Genomic DNA, 22,491 nt, shown 5'->3' with positions numbered 1-22,491 from the left:
CGAAGGCTTTGTCCAAAGGAGTATCCTTACAGGACGTGTGTGCTGCTGCAAGGTGGTCTATGCCACACACATTCATTCATTATTACAGCCTGGATGTTCATTCCACCCCGGGCTCGAGTGTCTTGCAGTGACCCTCAGGCTTGGGTCTTTTTGAACAGGCCGTACCCTTGGTATGACGGAGTGGGTATTTTCGTTCCCATAGCGTTATGCAAACACAACATCGAGGTTCCCTTTGAAAGGGAACGTCTGGGTTACGTATGTAACCCTGTTCACTGAGAAGGGAGCGAGACAGTGCGTAGCTTTGTCATACCAGGGCAGGCCTGTGAATTGCATCTTCGCTTCAGATAATAGAGGCTGATGGCGCGGTTCACAGGTGCCATATTTATATCACGCGCCACGCTTAATTGCCATGTCACCTGATCATGGCAGGCCTATAAATAGGCATGATTTTACACAAGCTTCAGATACTGGTCATACCGGAAGCCGAGAGGCGCTTCCCATAGTGTTATGCTAAACGCAACGTCTCATTCCCTTCTCAGGGAACAGGGTTACATGCATAACCCAGACGTTCTATATATACCTCTATATCCCATTTTTTTCATTTGAAACCATTTTTGATAGGAAACTAGTTGAGGTGCTGATGCTGTGACATAAAAATATTAAATGGCAATGGCAAGATGTAATAGTGGTATTGTTTGTTACATTTATGCTGCCATTTGTTTGTGAAGGTTAAAATGTTAATTTTACAGCTCAGTGTTGAGTTTACAATAGCAATTTCAAATCTTTTTTCAATTTAATTACATTCTGGATTCGGCCGGACTCGACTCGGACTTGGCGATTAAGGACTCGGACTCAAATCCAACTCGGCCCCTTTTGGACTCTGAGTTGACAAAGGTCAACTCAGACTCAACACTACTATTCTACCCACATGCTTTAATTGTGTTAATTTAATAGTACAGTTATTCAGTGCCAGCAAGCTCGCAAGATTTCATAATATAATTAGTTTACATTATGAATTGTTGGGAACATGTGAATTGATCACAATCACTTTAAATAATTCAGTGAAGTAATTAAAAACTTGTTTAAATTAAGTTTAGTATATTCAACGAAATCATGTTTTGATGAGAAACGTATTATATGTAAGTAAACTATACATAATATATTCTCTTAAATCTGGCCAACAACATATTCCTTTTTTTTAGTGTACCCTTTCCATTTTAAATTAATGTTGATGTGTTTTTTATTTTTCTGTTGTGTTTTCACATTTGTTGTGATGTTTTTGGCTTTGCTGTTGTGTTTTTAGTTTTGCTCTTGCATCTTTGGCTTCTTAATGTTTACTTAGTGTTTGCAAGGTAATAAATTATTCTATATCTTATATTATTTAAATACACATAAAAAAAGAGTTTCCAGTTTCCCAAAAGCATCATAAAGTTCAAATGATCCTAACTGATAGAGTTCAGTGGAATTCTCATTCTACCATTTAGAAATGATGATCATGCCTACTCAGCCCAGAACTGCCAAGTAATTAATTCAGAGTCTTTTAAAAAAAAATTCCATGCATTTTATTGCTGTTTGTGTTACACTTGCTGTATTGTGTTGTGCTCAGTTGGGGAAATGTCATCAGATTATGTCCTGTCACAGATGGCAGAGGTGCTTCCTAAGGACAGTCCGTTACTGTGACATGTATTCAGTGTTCTGGATGGAGAAACAGCAGTAGTGTGGCACTCTACAGGAGGAAAGGATATTTTTAAGTCTTCCTAAATATATTCAGCAAAGGAATTATGAATGAAAACCATGATAAAGAGGGTAAGAAAACAAAGAAACACACTTACAATCCTTGTTTTATTAATTGATATAACCATAAAAATGCATTTTATTAATGACTTAAAGGCAATTTTGTAACATAATTTCATATTGGCTTGACAAATAATTAATCCTAAATCAGCATGCATTATATATTGTGCCTTAAGGGAGCTCACAAATGCATAATAATAATAATAATAATAATAATAATAATAATAATAATAATCAGGGCGCATGGTGACTGAGTGGTTAGCACGTTCGCCTCACACCTCCAGGGTCGCCTCACACCTCCCACCGTGGCCCTGTGTGTGCGGAGTTTGCATGTTCTCCCCGAGCTGCGGGGGTTTCCTCCGGGTACTCCGGTTTCCTCCCGTTGTCCAAAGACATGCAGGCTGATTGGCACACAAAGTGTCTGTAGTGTATGAATGGGTTTATGAATGTGTATGTGAGTGTGCCCTGCGATGGATTGGCACCCTGTCCAGGGTGTACCCCGCCTTGTGCCCGATACTCCCTGGGATAGGCTCCAGGCTTCCCCGTAACCTTGAAGGAAGCATAAGCGGTATAGAAGATGGATGGATGGATGGATAATAATAATCTTTCCAGCAATACACCCAGTATTTCCATATATTGTATACTTTGCATTTAAAATGTTAGAACCATAAAGTCCTTAGTAACAGACTTAACGTGTGGTGATTACTCAAGATGCTTTATAAACTGTCAGATATGTATTTCATATATCTTGTTTTATCTGTAAAACAGGTTGATTTGTTGTCGGCATCCAACCATCCATCCTGGACTTACTTATCCTTATCCTTATGTAGGATACTTATTAATTATCCTACACAGGGTCGGGGGTAGTCTGACACATATACCAGGGACCTCGGGGCACGAGGCAGGGGACACACTGGACTGGGGACCAGACCATAGCAGGGCACAATCACACTACAGACAATTTCGATATGCCAATCAGTCTACAAAGCATGTCTTTGGATTGGGGAGGAAATCGGAATACCCAGAAGAAACCCACGAAGCACAGGAAGAACATACAAACTCTGCACACACAGGGCAAAGCAGTGTCCGAACTCCCAACCCTGGAGGTGCAAGGCAAATGTATTAACCACTAAGCCACCGTGCCTCTGTCAGCAGACAACCAGCAGGTAATAAACATTGAAAGGAAATGAAAATTGTGTAAGGCACAGTTTACATGATGGTATGATAGATAGATAGATAGATAGATAGATAGATAGATAGATAGATAGATAGATAGATAGATAGATAGATAGATAGATTTTCTTTTACACAGTGCAGTTTTGGACAGGAGAGCTTACATGAAAAGACTGACCTTCTTGAACAGCCTCTTGAGGGTAAACTCCCCTGTGGTCACATGACCACATTAAATGTCATCAAATTTCTATTCAGTGGTTTCTGGTGTATATGATGTATATGCACTAAAATAGTAGAGCCTTTACTAAATATTGAATGACTTAAGAAGTTAAGAATTTTAAAGTGATTTGAACAAAATTTATTTTGTGTCTGTATATTTAGCTAACTGTACATTTGTTTATAATTGTAATAGTTTGCTGGTTAAAATTGAAAAATAAATGTCAAAAAAATAGTTGAATATAAGTGTACTATGAACCTAAATCAAAATACAAATGATTATGTTATGTTTGTGCACTTATTATCAATATTAGCTACATACATCATGCCTAAATTGGAGGCTATATTAAAAAACTAATTACAGGATGTAATAATGGTACAATTTGTGCAGTTTTATAAGGAAATTAGCTGGTAAGTTTTACTGAGCATCTTGCACAACCAGACACAGTTCTTCTGGAGACTTTGACTTTTGCACTCGCTTCTTATTTTTTGCAGCAAAACTCAGCAGCCTTGATTATGTTTTATTGTCTGAAAAGTGGCAATATGCTGCTTTCTTTACTGACATACACATATTTTTCTGTAACATTTAATTGCGTGCTGGAAAACTAAAGTTTGGAAATCTAACATTTTTTGTACTGACTTGATAACGTAGAAGTCATAAAATAAAAAATCTATAACAAAGTTTGTACAAAAAAAAATAATAATAAAAAATAGGGTGCCTAAGACTTTTGCACAGTACTGTATATCATTTAAGGGTTCCCTAAAAGGGACAAACTGAACCCTTTAGATTATATTGAACCTAAATTTCCATTAATGAACAATTTTTAACTTTTTGATTTAGTTGAAACCATGCTGACTTTTTTACAATATCATGAAAGATATATATATATATATATATATATATATATATATATATATATATATATATATATATATATATATATATATATATATACATATATATATAATATATATGTATGTGTGTGTGTGTGCGTGTGTGTGTGTGTGTGTTCATAAATACCATCAATGAACTGACATACACTTTTGAAATAAATAAAATAAAATACAATAATAATAATAATAATAATAATAATAATAATAATAATAATAATAATAATAATAATAATAATAATGTTCTCATTGTACATCAGAATGGGGGGAAATGTGATCAAAGTGACCCTGTCATGGTTGTTGGTACCAGACAGGCTGTTTTGAGTATTTCATAAACTGCTAATCTTCTGGGATTTTCACACACAGCAGTCTCTAGAGTTTACACAGAATGTAAGCAAACAGAAATTCAGTGAGCAGCAATTCTGCTGGGAGAAACGTCTTGAGGCAGAGGTCAGAGAAAAAAATGACCAGACTGGTTAGAGCTGACAGGATGGCTGCGGTATCTCAAATAACCACTCTTTATACCCATGGTGAGCAGAAAAGCAGCTCAGAACACAACCACCTCACACATTGAAGCATGAGACTACAATAACAGAAGACCACATTGAATTTCACTCAGTCTGAGCGTACAGTGGGTAGAGGTACACCAAAACTGGTTAAATATTGCCAAAGCTATGTTGTATTACCCAATACAATGTAGTCAACAAGATGATGAGGTGCTGTCAGATGTGTTCAGTGGCTGCAGGTTACAGCATTAATCAAAAATTCACATGTGAATAATCACACATGCTTTTATCACACAGGGCTCTCACCTCTGGGGTTGGGGTTTGCATGTAAATGGTAAATGGTCTGCACTTATATAGTGCTTTTTTCCAAAGCTCTTTACACTGTGTCTCATTCACTCATTCACACACACACACCCCAATGGTAGCAGAGCTGCCATGCAAGGCACTAACTTGCCATCAGGAGCATCTTGGGGTTCAGTGTCTTGCCCAAAGACACTTGGGTTCAGCAGGTGGAGTCATGTGTGCTGGGAATCGAACTGCCAACCCTACAATTAGTGGACAACCCACTCTACCACCTGAGCCACAACCGCCCCTCTCATTAGTTCTCTCATGCTCCAGGGGATTCCTCCCCCAGTCCAAAGACATGCACTATAGGCTGATTGGCATTTCCAAATTGTCCGTAGTGTGTGAATGTGTGTGTGATTGTGCCCTGCAATGGGTTGGCACCCTTCTAGGGTGTACCCGCCTTGTGCCCTGAGTTCCATGGGATAGGCTCCAGGCTCCTCCACAACCCTGTGTAGGATAAACAGTACAGAAAATGCATGGACATTTTTCCACATGTAATTGACTTTCTGTATGCATGTTTGCATGTTTTTTTTTTTAAATATATGATGTTTATACACAATTAATTTACTTTTACTGTTAAATTTTCACATGCATGGCAATGATGAATGATGTACAACTGGCTATGGTTTAATGCAGAGCTATAGTAGAGACCTTATGGAAAAATCACACTCACATGATCATAATATTTTCCACATGTTCATATTGTACTAACATCCTCAACAGGTTATATTTTTATACAGATGGTACTCTTAGTCCTTGACCTAGTGAACTACTAAAAGGAAGTGGATTCGATAGACGCTACAACGCACTTCAACACAATTCTGTACATCGCTCTGGATAAGGGTGTTCATTTAAATCTAAACGGAAGTGGATATATACGTGGGAACTCAATTGAAAACAAGTGAATGTGATTTTTTTTCATAAGGGCATCACTATAGCCTTCACCTTGTAATTGGGTAGAATCCTCAAGTATCTTTTACCTTTAAAAGCTCATTAGAGGTACATTAGTGTCCTTAGGGTCCAGTTATATACCTTAAATCATTTTTAAAGGTACACAACATTCAGATTACCATGGAAAAGATGCACATTAAGGTAGAAAAGATGTATCCTAGTGACAAGGAAATGTACAGTGTAGTACTTTTTTTCTGAGTGTACACTGTGAGATAGATAGAGGAGATGTGACCAAAGACATCCAAAGTAGAGAAATGCAGATAAATCTACACACTGTGGCATCTGTCTGTAATCTGCTAAATTATCCATCTATTAGAGCTCGTTTATTTGTATTTGTTATCTGTTAGAGCATGTTGTAATATATTCTGCAAGCGCGTGTAGCAGGTCGCGCGTGTGCTCCATGCACGCCCCGTGATTGGTCAGCGTCCTCAGTATGTCAAGCCGCGTGGGCGTGGTTTCAGAGGCTCGCGCTCCGACAGTAACGAGAAAGACACAGAGCTGCACTCTAGCACACACGCACACGGGCAGCGCTGCGAGCCAGAGCATCTTCCTCCGGTGGCACAGCTCACTTCTTTCGCCGAAGCCGAAAAACGACGTGGTGGGACCGCGAAGTTGCTCTAAGGAGCCGGGGATCGAACGCGACGCACACCTGGATAAGCGCGGAGGGAGCAGCGAAGGGACCAGAGCGCGTCGATTTGGAACGCGAACATCATGCTCGTCAATCAGCACATGCTTTTCGCCTTGTACGGCATCTGCGGGATCCTGCTGAAAGGTAAACGTGCCTCCAACTTCTCTACACCCAACGGTGGCTTGTTGTAATTTACTGTTACTGTTCCGAGGAAGCTGGCTCAGCATCGCTGCGTGTTGGAGAAGTGTACAGGAATGCCGCACACACGCACGCGCGCACATATATACACCCGCGCGCAATTATGTACGTGTACATGTACATATAGTGCCTTATATGCTTTATCCGTATTTACGTATTGAAATGATCCTTATCTATACAAGTGTCCATCATTCAGACCCTATGCCGAGGTGGAAACTCATTCTGCCTCAGCACTTGCGCTGCACTGACTCATGCTTTGTAGGCTATTCCGAGTCAGTGCATATTGATATTTCAAGCTCAGGAAAACTTTGCGTATTTGATGATCGGGTTGATGAAGTTACCTCAGGGCTGAATGGAGGCTTTTGGGAACGACACGAGCAATCTTTTCATTTCATTAACATGCCGCAAGCAAATGCATTCATTGGCACAGCTAATGTAGTCTGTTTTCATGTTGAACCAGAACCATTTTTTTCCTGTTCTTCCCTTTTGGCTGTCATTTATAATGTGTAGTTGTGTTATTCCCTAGTGGTTAGAGTGCTAGACTAAATTATGCCACCTCAACACAAATGCAGAAATGTTAAGCAAATGTTAAGGCTCCCTCAATGCTAATGATTAACACCCCCCACCCCCCACCCCCAGTTACCCTGACGGTTGGACTAGAAATTAGTTCCCATTGGTTATGGTATTTATTTATGGTATATATCATCACTTGGGGTCGTAGTAGCATCAGCTGTATTTGTTTATTTATTTATATATTTTCTTTACCCAGCCACACGACCTGTCGGATTGGTTTTTTGACAGAGTAAGCATAAAATGAAAGGCAAACTAAAGCAAGCCTGCATTAATAGCTGCTTAATGAAATCGGTCTAATAGTGAAAGCAGTTAATGATCTAGAGAATCTCTATTAGATGTCATTAAATGAGTATTTCCCTCCATATTCTCCGAGTAGCCTATTTTACATTTCCTGACCTCAAGTAACTTTTTGCCCTTACAAAAAATAGCCTTCTGATCTCCTCAATTTGGAAATACATCTGAATCTAGAACTACCAATAGGTAGGTGTGTGCATGATAAAGCAGTGTTTACTGCTAAAAAGGTAACAATGTACAAATCTTCGGGTGACCTCAGATGATCTCGTTGTGAAGTTATGAAATTCTCGTTATGAAGTCGTGTTGTTGCCTAGGGACTGGTCACACGCGACATTGTGTGAAGGGGCGTGGTCACACACGTCATTATTGTCGAAAGGCATGGTCACCTCACAAACCAGTGACGTTAAATGTAAACATTTTTTCCCCACTATCGATTAAATCACCAATCTGTCCCTAACTTTCTGTAGTATGTTATAATAGAAAAAAGGAGAAGAAGAAAATGATCAAACAGAAGAAATGCCTGAAAGCAAACCAAATTTATGGACAACTTGTTTGTGTGACCTTGATTCCCAACTGCTTTTCTATCTGACAAATGATGATCAGGTTTAAGAAAACTAATACCAGTTCAGATCTAATGTACCCGTCTTCTTATCTAACATTCAGTATCTCCTGACTGACTTAGCAGTGAGCTGTGATGATTAGTCCATGTACTTGAAATGCATGTAATCAGTCTCATCTGTTATATCCTTCAAATGAGTGTAAATATGACCCTAGCGTCGCAAACTGTTTACATATCAAACATCTCGGCTCAAGGCAAGCATCTGTGTGCTCCGTCAGGCATCTGTGTGCTCAGGACACACGCTGCCATGCATAAAGTGTGACTCATGTTTGCTCATGTGAGAAGGAAATTGAGATAGAGCAGTACGTGTACACATGCATGTATGTGACGCTGCATGTTTTTTGGCTTAATACCTGGAGCTTCATATTGATGCTCAGTTAGGTCCATTAATAATCACAGATAATTAAGCACATTCCTCAAGGCAGCACATTTAATGAGTTGTCTGTGTTAAGCGACATATTGATCTCCCAGAGCCTTCTCACTGCCCGTAAATCAGCCTGTCTGCTCCACCGAGTGCGAGCGGCTAACTGAGCCCTGTTGAAGCCCAGCTTGGCTCAGACTACCCACAGCAACACACGCATACACATGTCATTATTGCTAGGATGAACCTTTTACACGGAATAAGAATTTTGCAGCCCTAAATAATTTGTGTGCTCATTCGTAGAGGTACTTAAGAGCTTTTGTCACTTCGTGAAACTCATAGTTTACATTCCACATATTTAAAAATGGAATCCAGAAAATGTTGCCACTAAAGTGCTGCAACTATGCTTTAAACAAATCACAGTCCAGCTGTGTCTCACAAAATAGTAAACTATCTGCACTGGCTAAAATTCAGCTTTATAACTGTGCCAAATAAGAATTATGACATGTACATCAGTGCAATTTCCTACATATATCCAAACTATGACCAGGCATTTCCTATTTAATCTCAGTGCAGCACGTTGTGACAGCAGCCAGAGAGCCTTAGATGATATTCGTACATCCATTATTGATGCCACCTGTACGGATGGGTTTTTCTTTCTCTGTTATAAAACTCAGGTCCAGGCAGACCGGGCTGAGAACTGCAGCCAGGTGCTGATGAGCGTTGCACTTATGGAGAGCATGTGGCAGGCACAAGGGCCATTTCTTTCCTCGCTCTGAGACTAGAGAATAGCTTGAATCCAAGCTTCCTTCTGCAGGCTCATATTGACTGTTCAGTACTATGCTGTACTGGTAGAATCAATTATTACATTGGAATAAGATACTTTTTAAAAAAATATTGACTTATTTGACAACAGTAAATTCACATTTGTGAATTAAATGTCAATTTTCACCTTCTGTGGTTTTATACAGTAGGGGCACATAATGTAAAGCTGCAGCTGACATTCATTGTCTTTGTGAATATGAAATAATAGACTTATTAATATTCAAAGGAATTAGAATATTTATTTACTTTTTCATCATTATTAATAGAACACACATTTTAAAGGCACATTACATTACAGAAATGACATAATTCTTTGCACACATTTAGTGGCTCCAAACTCACAGCTTCAGGGTCCCTGGTTTGATCCTAAACTTGGATTACTGTATATGTGGTGTATATATTCACCCAATGACCATGTGGATTTCCTCCATGTTCTGTGGTTTTCTCCCACCTCCCAAAAACATGCCAGTAGGTGGATTGTTGACACTTAATTGCCCCTAAATATAAGTGTGTGCAGTATTGTGTATTCCTGCCTTATATTTGGTGTTTCCAGGGTAAGCTCCGAATCCTCTGTGACCCTGACCAGGATAAAGAGCTTTGTGAAGATGAATGAATGTGCCAGACTAGCTTTTCTCATTTTTTATCCCACTTCTGTTTATTCACAGGGACAATATTATGGAAATGTGGAGCCAAATGCGACTGGTCAGCCTGTCCTTCGAGCTCCAGTAAATGACACTTGGCTATCGACAAGTGGAGCAAACACAAATGCAAAGGCAGATACGAGTTGAACAGTTTCTGGCTCTTTTGAGCTTTATACGTGTGTGAGTGAGCATGTGGGTGTGTTGGGAGGTAATAGCTTTTTCTTCATCGTTGCTCTTCTGTCTTTGTCATTCAGCAAGTGTGCGCGTGTGTGTGCAGGTGAGCATCGGCACAGGTGAATGTGATCAGACAGGTGAGAAATGGAGAGGCACGTTGTGGCCTGACTGGGGCGAGCTTTTGTTTGGTGTTTATTTCTCAAGGAATAGCCTCTGTTTTCCTTCAAAAGCAAAGAGACATAGGGCGCATGGCCCCTCTCCCTGTGCACTCCTATGTGTTTGCTTGGTTGATTAAACTGGTTGGAGAACAGGATTACAGGTGAATGTCCTCTTGCGTTGTACCTTGGTGTGTTTCCGAATGGCTCACAGGTACAGGTCTGTCTGTATCTTTCTCTCTTTTGTTCTTTCCACCATGTTTATTTTCCCCTCTCTCTTGCACTCTCTCTCTCTCTCTCTCTTTCTCTGTCTCTTCTGAGCATCTGGTTTTCTGAACCATCCCCCACACCACCCCACCCATAATGTGCCAGTGTAGCTGTGATCAGGCAGGATTTCCCATGATCAAAGGCCCTCTTTTGTTCTTCCAGGTGTTGGGGAAAGTTAAAACAGAAAGTAGGCGGAGGCATCATCGAGTCCTCTTCAAGAGAATGTTTCTTTTATATTCAATGTCAGTGTTCACTGTCATCAGCACTAAGCCCACCTTTCTCCCTCCTACTGTAATGTCCTGGACACAGTCTGGCCTTTCAGGTTGATCTGGAATACTCCAAAGTGAAAGAGCGCATTTTGCACCATTCATAACTGATCAATTCCACATTTACAATTTTTAATGTTGTAATCATATCAGAGCTCTGCATATTGGCTGATCTGATCCAGTAATGACATCTTCACACATAATCAATTGTATGTGGGTTTATTTATCCAAGTAATGGAAAGGCAAAAAGGCATGATAGCAGCATGTTTTAAGTTTCAAGAAATGCCTCTCTCAATATTAGTTGTGGTTTAGTCGTGCTTTTTGTTTTTTGTTTTTTTTACATGTACTTCAGTCCTTTCTTTGCCTCTGTCTTATCATGGATTGTTTCCCTAATGTGTGCACCTATTCTATATTCAGCCCTTAATTAGTCTACATATTCCTGCACTATTGTCTCTATTCTGTTCATTGCGAGTCTGAATTTCTTATTTCTTCTTCTTGTTGCTTCCAGGTTTCTGACTCATGCCTATAATTGTTATGGATTGTGAATAATACTTTTTTTTTTCTGATGTTGCTATCCTATTTATTGACCTGTGAATTGTGTCCTGCCTCAACTAACCACATTACATTAAGATACATTGTGTCCTGTGTTTATATTCAAGTGTTCATGGAACAGAATAGATCAATGGATCAGATTGGAACCTAAATCAAATCTGATAATCATGCTGTGTTTCAGGCCAATATGAGCCCTAATACTGACAGTCGGTATCAGATCAGTACCTATATTTCAAGCTAGATTTAAAGCAGACATGCTTGGTGAATGGCAAAGTGGTTGTATTTTAGTTTGAATGGTATGTGATTTACCTGTATGGGAAAAAGAAGAAATAAGCTTTTTTTGGTTATTGTTGTTTATCTGATTTTTCTGGTTGGTTCCAAAGCATCTCTGCTAATCTCTGTGAAGTCACTGTTAAAAAAAGTCATTGGAGCAAAGTTTCTACAGATTTATCACAACATCAAAAGTCTCAAGTCTGAAAGGGATATAAACCTCCCACAAACATGTCTGAGTCTTTACATCAGCATATTGAAGGACAAGGTCTTCCGTCTAGAGCCCTGAAAAGAAGCCATTCCTTTTCATGTCTTATAGTCATTATTGAGGCAGAGCTTTTCAGGCATTTTATAAGTCATAGCTTTTCAAAGAGACAAAACAAAGACAATATTAGACATAGACAGAGGATGTGACCCTGGGAAAATGAAATCAAAATAAAGACCTTGGAGCACTGGACCTGAAAAAGAGCTGTTGTGCTCCAGATGTTTTTGTGGATTTGGCTGTTTTAATGATGATTTCATGGAGAATTAGTGATCTCTCGCAAATTATCTACTCTTTTTTTTTATTCCTCCATGATCTTTCAGAAAAAGGCAATACCTGCTGCAGGGGCTTGTGGAGGGATTGGGCAATCAATCATGTTTATTGACGAAGCCAGATGAAAGCAGGCGTGCGATGGAAACGAATGTCCACGGCAGAGAGGGTCAGTAAATCAAACAGCCTGAAATAACAGCCTCCGGCTCGTCTACGCCTTGGATTACCTATAGAAATCTGTTAGCCTCTGCCATCGACCATCACTACCTCTGTAGCAGCCAGCTTCTCTTCCACGCATAGACAGTGACACATTGTTTAAAGCTGGACACATAAAGTAGCGAGACAATTCAACTTTCTACTTCACAAGCCCAATATTGCTGCCAGCTAATGTGAGGCTTAATGACATTCGGAGTCACACTGAGGACATCATTAAATGGCAGTGCGATAAACAGACCTAAATTCTCCGTCACACATTGGTGGATGGATGAATCAAATGGAAAGCCTTGTGTAAATAATGACAAAGCTACTCATGGGTACATACTGCACACTTTCAACAGCTCTGACAAAGATTACTTTTCTGTTCTGTCTTATTAGGTTTTTACACCAGTATATTACCTTGGACCTGGTGATAACAGTGTAGCATGCAACATGTACCGTTTTATGTCTGAGTCGCACCATCTCTCTGTATTACATGTGGTGTGGGCAGTCAGGGTTTCCTAAGGCCATCTGCCTCTGCTAGATGGAATTTAACACCTGCAAATGCAGCAAACAATCAATTAATCAGAAACTACGGGGACCATGCACCTGCCGAAGTGTGCATACACACAGACACACAACATTGCACGCCTACTCATTTACACTCTTGGACACATGATCAGTCCTCCTTATGCAATATTGAAAGCCAAAGCACTATACACACAAACCCCAGTTTTTACTTTTACTGTCCGATGCAATGTCTTGTTTTCCATAATATTTATAGAGTTTTATGGAGTTTTATAAAGTGTTCCTACTTAATTAACATTTCATTGACAAGGGACAAAAGTGCTTTTTACAAAAAGACAACAACTACAAAATGTGTAATGAAGGGAATGGAGGAAATCATTATCAAAATCAGCTGGTTAATTAGAAACCTCCCTAATAGATAACTGGCATTACTTTGCACATTTGTAGAGAACTTCTGATAAATGTTAATAAATAAATATGTTACATGCACGTATGCAAGTACCACTATTCTCTTCTAAAAAAAAGTCGAAGAGGTTTTTTTTAATAATCATCAGCAAATAATTAAGTAGTGGTAAAGCCTTGGGGGAGAGTGATGAATAAATTAATAAATGAACATGAATACCATGAAATACTATGAATAAAGAAAAGCCATGTTGACACTTTAAGGTTGTTTTTATCTCTGCATTTCTGCAAACAAGTGTACACAGAGGGTTGGTTGAATGTCTAGTTGATTCATTTTTTGAAATATGTTCACAGTGTTATTAGGTTAACTTAGGGTCATATCCAACCAACACAGGTCTGACCTGTTTAGGATGCATCCTTTATTATACGAGAAACATACTAAATAAATAAGTAAGTACAGTAAATATTAACTAATTATTAAATTAAATTAATTAATTAATCAACTAACTAACTAACTAACTATAATTCTGCTGGCTTGAAAGTGTGTCTTCAGGCTGTTGCCTTGATAAATTTTCAGCTTAGATTTTTAAACGGTATATTTATTTGTACATATCTGTAATTGCTCACTATAATAAGAGAGTGAAGCTCCTTTATTTTTATGTTCTTATGTTTTTTATGTTCTGTGGTCAGACTAGTGAATCTTGTCTTGCCATGTCTCAGTGTGTGTGGGTGTATGTAAGTGGTCCATGTTTTTAGTATTTTTATTGTGAAGCTAAAGGCAGTTTTTCAGAAAATAAAGTTACCAATCAATGAATGGCAGTAATAAATATTTTTCTTAATTTTGCCATGATAACTAGTCTAGCTATTGATCTGCTGTTAATTTAAGTCCAATAGTGGTTTACCGTCACTAGCACACTGCTTTTATTCCACTTATTCTCAGTTTAGAGCACAAATGTCTGTACTTACATTTCAAACACATGAAAAACTTTTGAGGCAGAAGATTTTTGTTTCTTTAGTTTCTCACTTTGCTAGGTCTGGAGTTGTCATATTTGTGATGTGTCAACAGTGCTGTTGTTCAACTGTGATATGCCATTGTAGGTGTCCAAATTTACATTTTCATACATTTGTACAGTTTTGCTAATTGGAAAAATCATCCATGCAGGACAGATTTTGTGACATCTACAGAAGACAGGGCTTAGCCTGCAGACTGGTGTAGTGACTGACAGAACATGTGATATAAATACCTATATATGAATATAACAAAATATTACACATTTATTATTATTAATAATAATTGTAACCTCAACCTGAATTTTGCCAGCAAAATAAGAATAAAAAAACCTGTTGAAAAAGAGCCTACTTTCAGAGAGCCTACTCTGCTCTGAAAGGTCAGATGTCCCAGTCTGTTGTGATTGATCTACCGCACAGGTGACAAAGGAAATGCCCACTACCATATCTGAATTTATCATATCCGTAATAATGTTGGTTTTAACTTACCAATTTGAGCCCAATAATGAGCCCGATAATGATGCATCGCAAGATCAATCCGAACCACCATCGCAAGCATGACGAGAAAAGGACGTTTCTCAGTGATAAGTTTATATGTAGTTTGGAAATAACGTGAGTTAGCCTGTAAGTAGAGGCTAACATGCTAACAGCTGTGCACTGGCTATATACGTGTACAACAATATCAATTTGAGCCCAAGTCTGATAGTGATATGTCGGAATATCAACCCGAACCACCACATAAGCATGATGAAAGCACTGACGTTTCTCAGTGGTAAGTTTATATATAGTTTGACAATAATGTTAGCAGTGGCTAACAGTAAACAGGCTAACAGCTGTGCACTGGCTGTATATGTATACATAACAAAACCATGCATTTGGAACACTCGGTATATATATATATATATATATATATATATATATATATATATATATATATATATATATAAATAATATATAATTAATCATACTTACAGGTTGTGATCCAGAGGTGCAAGATGGTCCAAATAAAGTGGGTATGGCCCCATCTTTAATGAATAATCATTTCACAAATCCCACGTTGACTTTAGCTAGATTTGAGCAGCAGTCTTCCATGAAATGACTTTAGTTTTAAAATGAATTCTAACCACTGACGTTTTACATCCTCATCCCTTTGGAGTCCATACAAAGTGGTTTTGCTTTTGCAGTCCAGAAAAACATGTCCTCTATCTATAAATCTTTCAGGATGCAACCTCAACTGTAGTGTTTTTGGGCGGGTCAAAGTACACGTTGTTTGTGAGCAGCCAATGAAGGCCAGAGGCAGTTTTTTTTGTTACCAAATTACGTAGGTTAGTTCAGGAAATAACCCTGGAATGACTAACGACTCGTTTCAGGTGTTCAGAATCGGTTCTTTCTTTTGGGAGTCAATAACTCCATTAGTCGTGCACTTTTGATTTTTTAAATTTTGCAGACATTTTACATTCACTAACAGCTATATAACACACTACATGAAAGGTTATATCTGATAAAGCAAAATAGGTGCACTTTAACCATATTTCCCTACACAAATGCTAAACTTTATTACATGAAATTCAATACTATTCATGTTCTAATGACAAGCTTAAATGGATTAAGATTTAAAAGCTACAGAATAGCCTGCTGAACTACAGCAACCAATATTCCAACACAACAAAACAAACCACACCATGTTAAGATTGACATTTATTAAATTTATATTGTTATAATTATTTCAAAATGACTCAGTTGCAGATTTCTCTAAACAATAGTCATCTTGAAAGATAAAAGACAATAAATTAGATATTGAATTTAAACTTTAAGTTGAAAAGTGAATTAAAAACAACCTAGCTTCCAGTCAAATTTCTAGCTACAAAAGCCAAATAGTATACTGCAAAGGTAAAAACGCAGGATGCATTTTAATTATTAAACACATATGCAACACACACCCAAAATAGCAATCAATTCTTGATAGATCTTTTGTCAACTCTGATATATCCTGCATAGCTTCCTGCTTTGCTGAGTTCCCAATGGAGTGTAACACTGTAAATACAATGTAGAAAAAAAAAATACTGTACATACAGCCGTGACACATTCCAAATGATTTTAAACACAATAAACTCTTCATCTCACCATCCTGTGTGTTTGTCTTAGAACTGTGTTAGAATGTGTGGTGTAAAAGGCAATAAATACATAAAGAATCTATGATAATAAATACATTATGAAACTATGACATTTCATAAACCAAGGAGTCTGTTTATTCTGCAGGCAATTCAATTATTCATTTATATTAAGTTATATTAAAAGTTATCATTTAAATGTATTCAAACATCCAAGATAAAATGTGGCACAATTTGACCTTTCTTTCCATAAACATGTATGAAAGTGTGTATCAGTGTAGGGCAAATTATTCACATGTTCTTGTCGGGAAGGGCTGCTTTGAGTTTGTTTTGGAGAGTGAAATGGTATATGCAAAGAAAAAACAAAGAGAGAGAGAGAGAGAGAGATATGCATTTATAATGGTTATAAACACATGTCTCAAACTTAAGGCTTGTGGGCCAAATATATCATGCTGCCTCATTTTATTCAGCCCATAGAAACTTGCAAAGAAAATTACTGAGACAGCCCGTAGTAATCAACATTTTCACACTAGACCAATAATATCTAGAAATCACACCAGATCCATAGTGTAGTAACCGTCTGCGTTCCACACGTGCCACTGTATTGTGCACAAAGGTTTATATCACATCTCACTGCATTGAAATTTTGATTAAAATGAACGCCTGTTGGTTCATGAATCTACTGTGTGTGCTAGAAGTCAGACAAATGTGTAGAAATATAGAAATGATTCAGAAATATGTCAGGGTTATTCAGTGACTCCAAATCATGAAATGTATCACTCAGTGTCAAGACCTACAAATATGTTTGAAACAGTAGTTGGACTGCAAAAATGGGATGATGGGAGACTAAACTAAAATTTGTATATTCCCAACATACATGATACAATTCTGAGTTCTTCAAAAATCTCTTACTTTCCATTTTCGAAATTTGGAAAACAGTTTTAGCATGCATAAGGGGTTGTATGACTATTATGTTTTATTAGGTATTTATGTTTTTTTAGGTAGTGAACTAGTCATCTTTTCCATAGTTAAGGCAAAATATTATGAGTACAGTTCATACAAAGTAATATCAAAGTGAAAATGTTCCATTAAAGCAAAAGAAAATATATACAGTATATACCACTTTCCCAGTGTCATCTTACATAATGTGCTGCTGACTGTAGAATTGTTTTAATCTTGACTGAAATATTACATTTATACTGCTTTTTCAATCTGCCTACATACCTTGACCATCTGTATCACTGTTTTTGATTAATCAACATTCCCACAGCAGTGACTAGTGAATGACTAGTCTATATAACCTTTAAATTATATTAAAAGAAAAACTTTAATCAGTATAATAAATGTTATCACCTAATAGTGCATAGTGAATACTTTGTTAGCTCTTCTTTTTCCTAGAATCATCCTCTTCTACTTTAATATGAAAATTTTAAAAAATGAATGACTTTAGATTATTGCCTTTCAAAGGGTCACAAATCGACTGTCCCAGGCAGAATATGAGTTTTAACACCCCTGTTTATAAACAGTTATAATGCTGAAGAGTAACTGAGTGTAAGGTGAGTATACTTAATGTTCATAACTCCCACATGCTGTTGTGTTGTTAGAACCCCGTCTCCCCGTCCCCCAAACCATCTGTCTAACGTCTACACAACGCTGATCCATCAAACACTCCACAGCGTGTAAACAGGCCCAGCTGCAGGCTTTACGTATTTGATTAGATGTTAAGAAAAGGCTGTTTTGTGTCTTTCAGAAAAAGTCCAAAGCTGCTCTGTGTTACTAGGGAAGAAATAAAACAAAGGTTTATTACATTATTGCACAAAGCTCAGGTTTAATGCTGCATAACAGATACCTACCTCTCTAGTTTATTAGGAGTGCAATACATATTGCATGGAAGTACTCATAAAAATAGTGTACTGAGACAAAAACAAACACCAAAACAACAGCAACAAAAAAAACATGTTTTCCTAGTATAAGCTAAGAGATACATAATAAGAAAAAGTAGGATATATGTAAGAACACTAATTGTTCTACCTAATGTAAGTAAGTAATAATAATAATAATAATAATAATAATAATAATAATGATGATGATAATAATAAACAAGTGATTTTTCATAGGGAAAATATATTTGTATAAATTCTGGTAAAAACTAATTATAAATTTATAAGATACAGTCTCAATTATAACAGATTTAATGCCACTTCCACCAAGTGACATCCAGTTACAGCTACTGCAAAATGTATTTGAGATTTATCCTGTGTAATATCTAATTGTTCTCTGTTCAGAACACTCTTGACCCAAATACAAACCCTATAGCTGCACTTGTGGAAAAAAATGCATAGAAGGTAGACCAGTCGTATCCAGTTGCTTTGCACACAGAAAAGTGTGAGGAGGCATGTGTGAGAAAAGATGTAAATTCAGGATACAAAACCTAAGAAATCACAAGAAGCCAGACAAATGAAATAGACTAACTGTAAATAGACTGACTTTATTAAAACCATACAGTTTATATCAATATTTGTTTTTTTATTAATTAATTGTTTATATAATTATAAATAAAATAAAATATGTTTATATACAATCCACATGTTCCATAGTGCCACATGTTCCACAGTTTTACTCTCCAGATCAAATAAACAGAGCAGTCAAAAGCGGTGCATCAGAAATAGTGTCTTAGTCAGAGAGAATTGCTTTGTATTTGATTACTTAAGAAATCTGTGAGCAAAAAAAAGACAACTTTGTGATTGACCTGGTACATCTTATTGAATACTGAAACATTTTGCAATACATTGTAGTTCATTTTTCTGAGACCATGTGTGTACGTCATCTTTGTCTCAGTGAATGTCCTGAATCTGAAGAATACTTTTGCCACTTAATACTAAAATTTACTCTGTGTGGCTTTATACATACCAGCCCATATATTGTTTCTTTCCTGAACATGTCATAAATACATCTTCTTGTATCTTGTCCTTCATTTAATCCTCTTAATTTTTTGTCAGCTTGCACACAGGACATTACTGTTATTTCTTTCTGGTTACTGATAATTGTGTTTGGTCTCTTGATCAAAATTTTATTTCCCATTTTTCATTGTCTGTCTGTATCTCAGCTGAAAGTGAGATAGCGAATGGATCTGAACGGTCACAACTGGCGCTTACGTGTGGAGCCACATGGAGCGGCTTTCATAAGTGATTAAGATTGGTCATGATTGGACTCAAAGCCCCAGACTAATCCAGCCTTTTTTCCCAGCTCACCACTGCTCTGTGCCTCATGGGTGATCTAATTCAGTCTGTATGAATTGAGTTAGTGGCTTTCAGCTCTGCTCTTGCTGTACTTACACTTCTGATGTCCCATGACTGTAAGTCTCTGTCAGAACTAGCCACCCACTGAAGATGTTAATATATTGAGTAACACTTATACTCGTGTAATTCTCGTTCCACTGTCTTCTATGTACTGTGTATTTATGGCAGTGAAATGTAATTAAATGTCAATTGTCTTCCCAAAGGTTCCAAGAGTTCTTAGAGTTCTCAGTCGGCACTGGATTTTTGACATTGAGCTTGACCTTTTGATCTCTGACCTTTTAGTTGAGGATTGGTGGTATCTGTTATGATCCAAGACAGAATGAGATTATGATACAGATATTCAATTAATTATTTTTTTTGGACTAAGCGGCTCTGTTAGAAATCTGAGCTATAACATTTATCAGTGTGCTTAAAGGCCTTCAGAAATGTCATGATAAATGAGCTCAGGATTGAATTACAGTCGGATATAGGTTGGATTTTGGCATTATGAGCTGGTATTTTGGACAAATAGACAATCCCTTGAAGGCCAACATAAAATTTATCACTAACTGTTAAATATTCCTGTATATCCAACTCATAGAAAAAATCCACATCTATCACATCCACATCCTATCACAATCACGCTATACATATAAACGTATGAAATGTTCACTAGACCACTCATTCTATGCAACATATCTTGACCACACCCATACATCTCCACTATACCATTTAAGTAAAAATGATATATAATAAATATGGTTACCTAATTTTTAAACATACTGATCCCATTTAGACTTAGAAGCTGGGAATGTTTTGGCTTCTCAGCAGTAAAGACAATCAAGATTACAGGTCATGTGGTAACTGGGTAGAGTTTTTTTCCTCATTCTTCATACGCTTATTCTTTTAGGTCCTTTTCTAGTTTTCATCCCAGTCATAACAAGTAGACATTTTACACAATGGTGTACAACAAGACACAGTAAAATGGTAGATAATAATACGAATGATGAATGCTTCAAATGTTTTTTTTTTTTTCTTCAAATGTGCAGTTATCTCAAGTAGGTTACACGGCTACAGCACTTCCAAACATACTGGAGTTCATAAAGACTGATGAGTGGTTGGTTCTCTACATTTCAAATTGCGTGGGAGGTGACAAGATTGTTTATGTTGCAAAAAGTGTCAATGCAAGTTTCATGGCCGTTATTAATAATATTCATTATAATGTATCTTGTTTTATCCTGTTGTGTGAAATGAAAACTGAAAAAGGGTACAGATGAATGAGGGGGGAAAAAACGGCTTACCACATGACTTGCAAGCCTGATTGTCTTTAACTACTGCTGAGAAGAGGAGAAATTAGATTTATTTAATGAGCATTTTAAGTGTAATCATATGTCACTGAAAGCGTAAAATTACCAATGAAGTGGGCTATATGTTTAAAGTGGTCATATGATGCTTTTTAATGTTTTCCTTTTCCTTTACTGTGTAATGTATCTGTTTGTGCATGTATATGATCTGCAAAGTTACAAAGCTCAAAGTCTCCCACAAAAGGATTTATTCTATCTATCAGAGAACATGCTCCAGACCTACCTAAAACACCTCGGTCAAAGTCCAGGTATTACTTCCGCAAATGTCTATGTCACAAATTTAAATATTAATGTAATGCCGCTCAAAGGCAGGCACAAAGAAAAAAGGCAAGGCTTCAGTGAATTATGTTGCCGGCATGCCGTGGAGATACTGGGTGTTTCGATGCGAAAGCAAAACCCCTTTGTTTGGCCTTCCGAAAACAGACAAAATTAGGAATCAGTGTTAACATTTATTTATAACGCTGTTCCTGAGCAGTACAACCCAAAATATTGCTTGTGCACAGTGCATTTTACGGAGGACAGCTTGCTGAACCTGGTTGAGAACAATACAAACTGAAAAATGGCTCTCCTGAAAAATGGGGCGATTCCCATTTTGTGTGGACAGTCTTATGCTTCTGAAACAGAACCTGTAACTATGTTTGATCATTTTATGAAGTATCTGCTATTGACTGTTCAAATGTGGAGTTTTGTGTTGTGGCCCAGGGCTCAGTTGTAGGCCTCTGCTTATGTGCTAGGTAAAGTTATTGTATTGAAGTAGTTTTAATATTCAGCTGTGGGAATTTTTACCTATAAACCTGCAGAGTAACGCACGTACACGTATTCCCATGATACAGTTACCTGTCTGTAATTAAAGATTTTTTGTCTGTCGATTTCATAGGCCTCATTAAATTGTTATAACATTGTATCTAAAAGGTAAGAGAGAAATGTTCTGTTTAAGTCGTGCTTGCAAAGTTGGTTCCGATTGAGCTGATTGTTCATCCGCATTTTCTTAATCTGTCTCGGGCTCAAACTGATACGGTAAAACCGAAGACATTATTAACTCACTTTAGGTTTTTGGCGAGTCATAATGCAATGGGTCAGCTGGCCAATCAGAGCACCCTGGGCTTTTTGGAAGAAGGGGCTTTGGAGAAACCGGAACTCAATTGGAGTGTTTCAGGCAGCCTGGGAATAGATGCACTGCAATAATGTACAGTATGTGGAAAAATAATGTGTTTTTTGAACATTAAAGCATGTTAACCTTTTCTATTACACCCAATAAACAAAATAATGAACTTTAAAAAAGCACCATATGACCATATTAAAAATAAAGTAACAGTATTAACAATGTGGTAATAAAAAATTATTACATACCAATTTTTGAGTATGTTGGTGCAG

General features: G+C 37.4%; 1 protein-coding gene across 4 annotated transcripts in view; it reads left to right on the top strand.

Annotated features, from left to right (window-relative positions):
• The first annotated feature begins 6,354 nt into the window (after positions 1-6,354).
• Positions 6,355-22,491, top strand: part of cadm2a (cell adhesion molecule 2a) — a 435,685-nt gene continuing 419,548 nt past the window's right edge. For all 4 annotated transcript variants that reach the window (XM_017489959.3, XM_017489960.3, XM_017489957.3 and 1 more), the window contains exon 1: positions 6,355-6,648. In XM_017489959.3, the coding sequence (XP_017345448.2) occupies positions 6,588-6,648 (61 nt within the window). In that variant the 5' untranslated portion in view covers positions 6,355-6,587. The remainder of the gene's footprint in view (positions 6,649-22,491) is intronic.

Source organism: Ictalurus punctatus, chromosome 16 (assembly GCF_001660625.3).
Source record: "Ictalurus punctatus breed USDA103 chromosome 16, Coco_2.0, whole genome shotgun sequence".
Classification (NCBI taxonomy): domain Eukaryota; kingdom Metazoa; phylum Chordata; class Actinopteri; order Siluriformes; family Ictaluridae; genus Ictalurus; species Ictalurus punctatus.
Note: the sequence above shows the minus strand (reverse complement) of the source record. Positions and strands in the feature narration are given on the sequence as shown.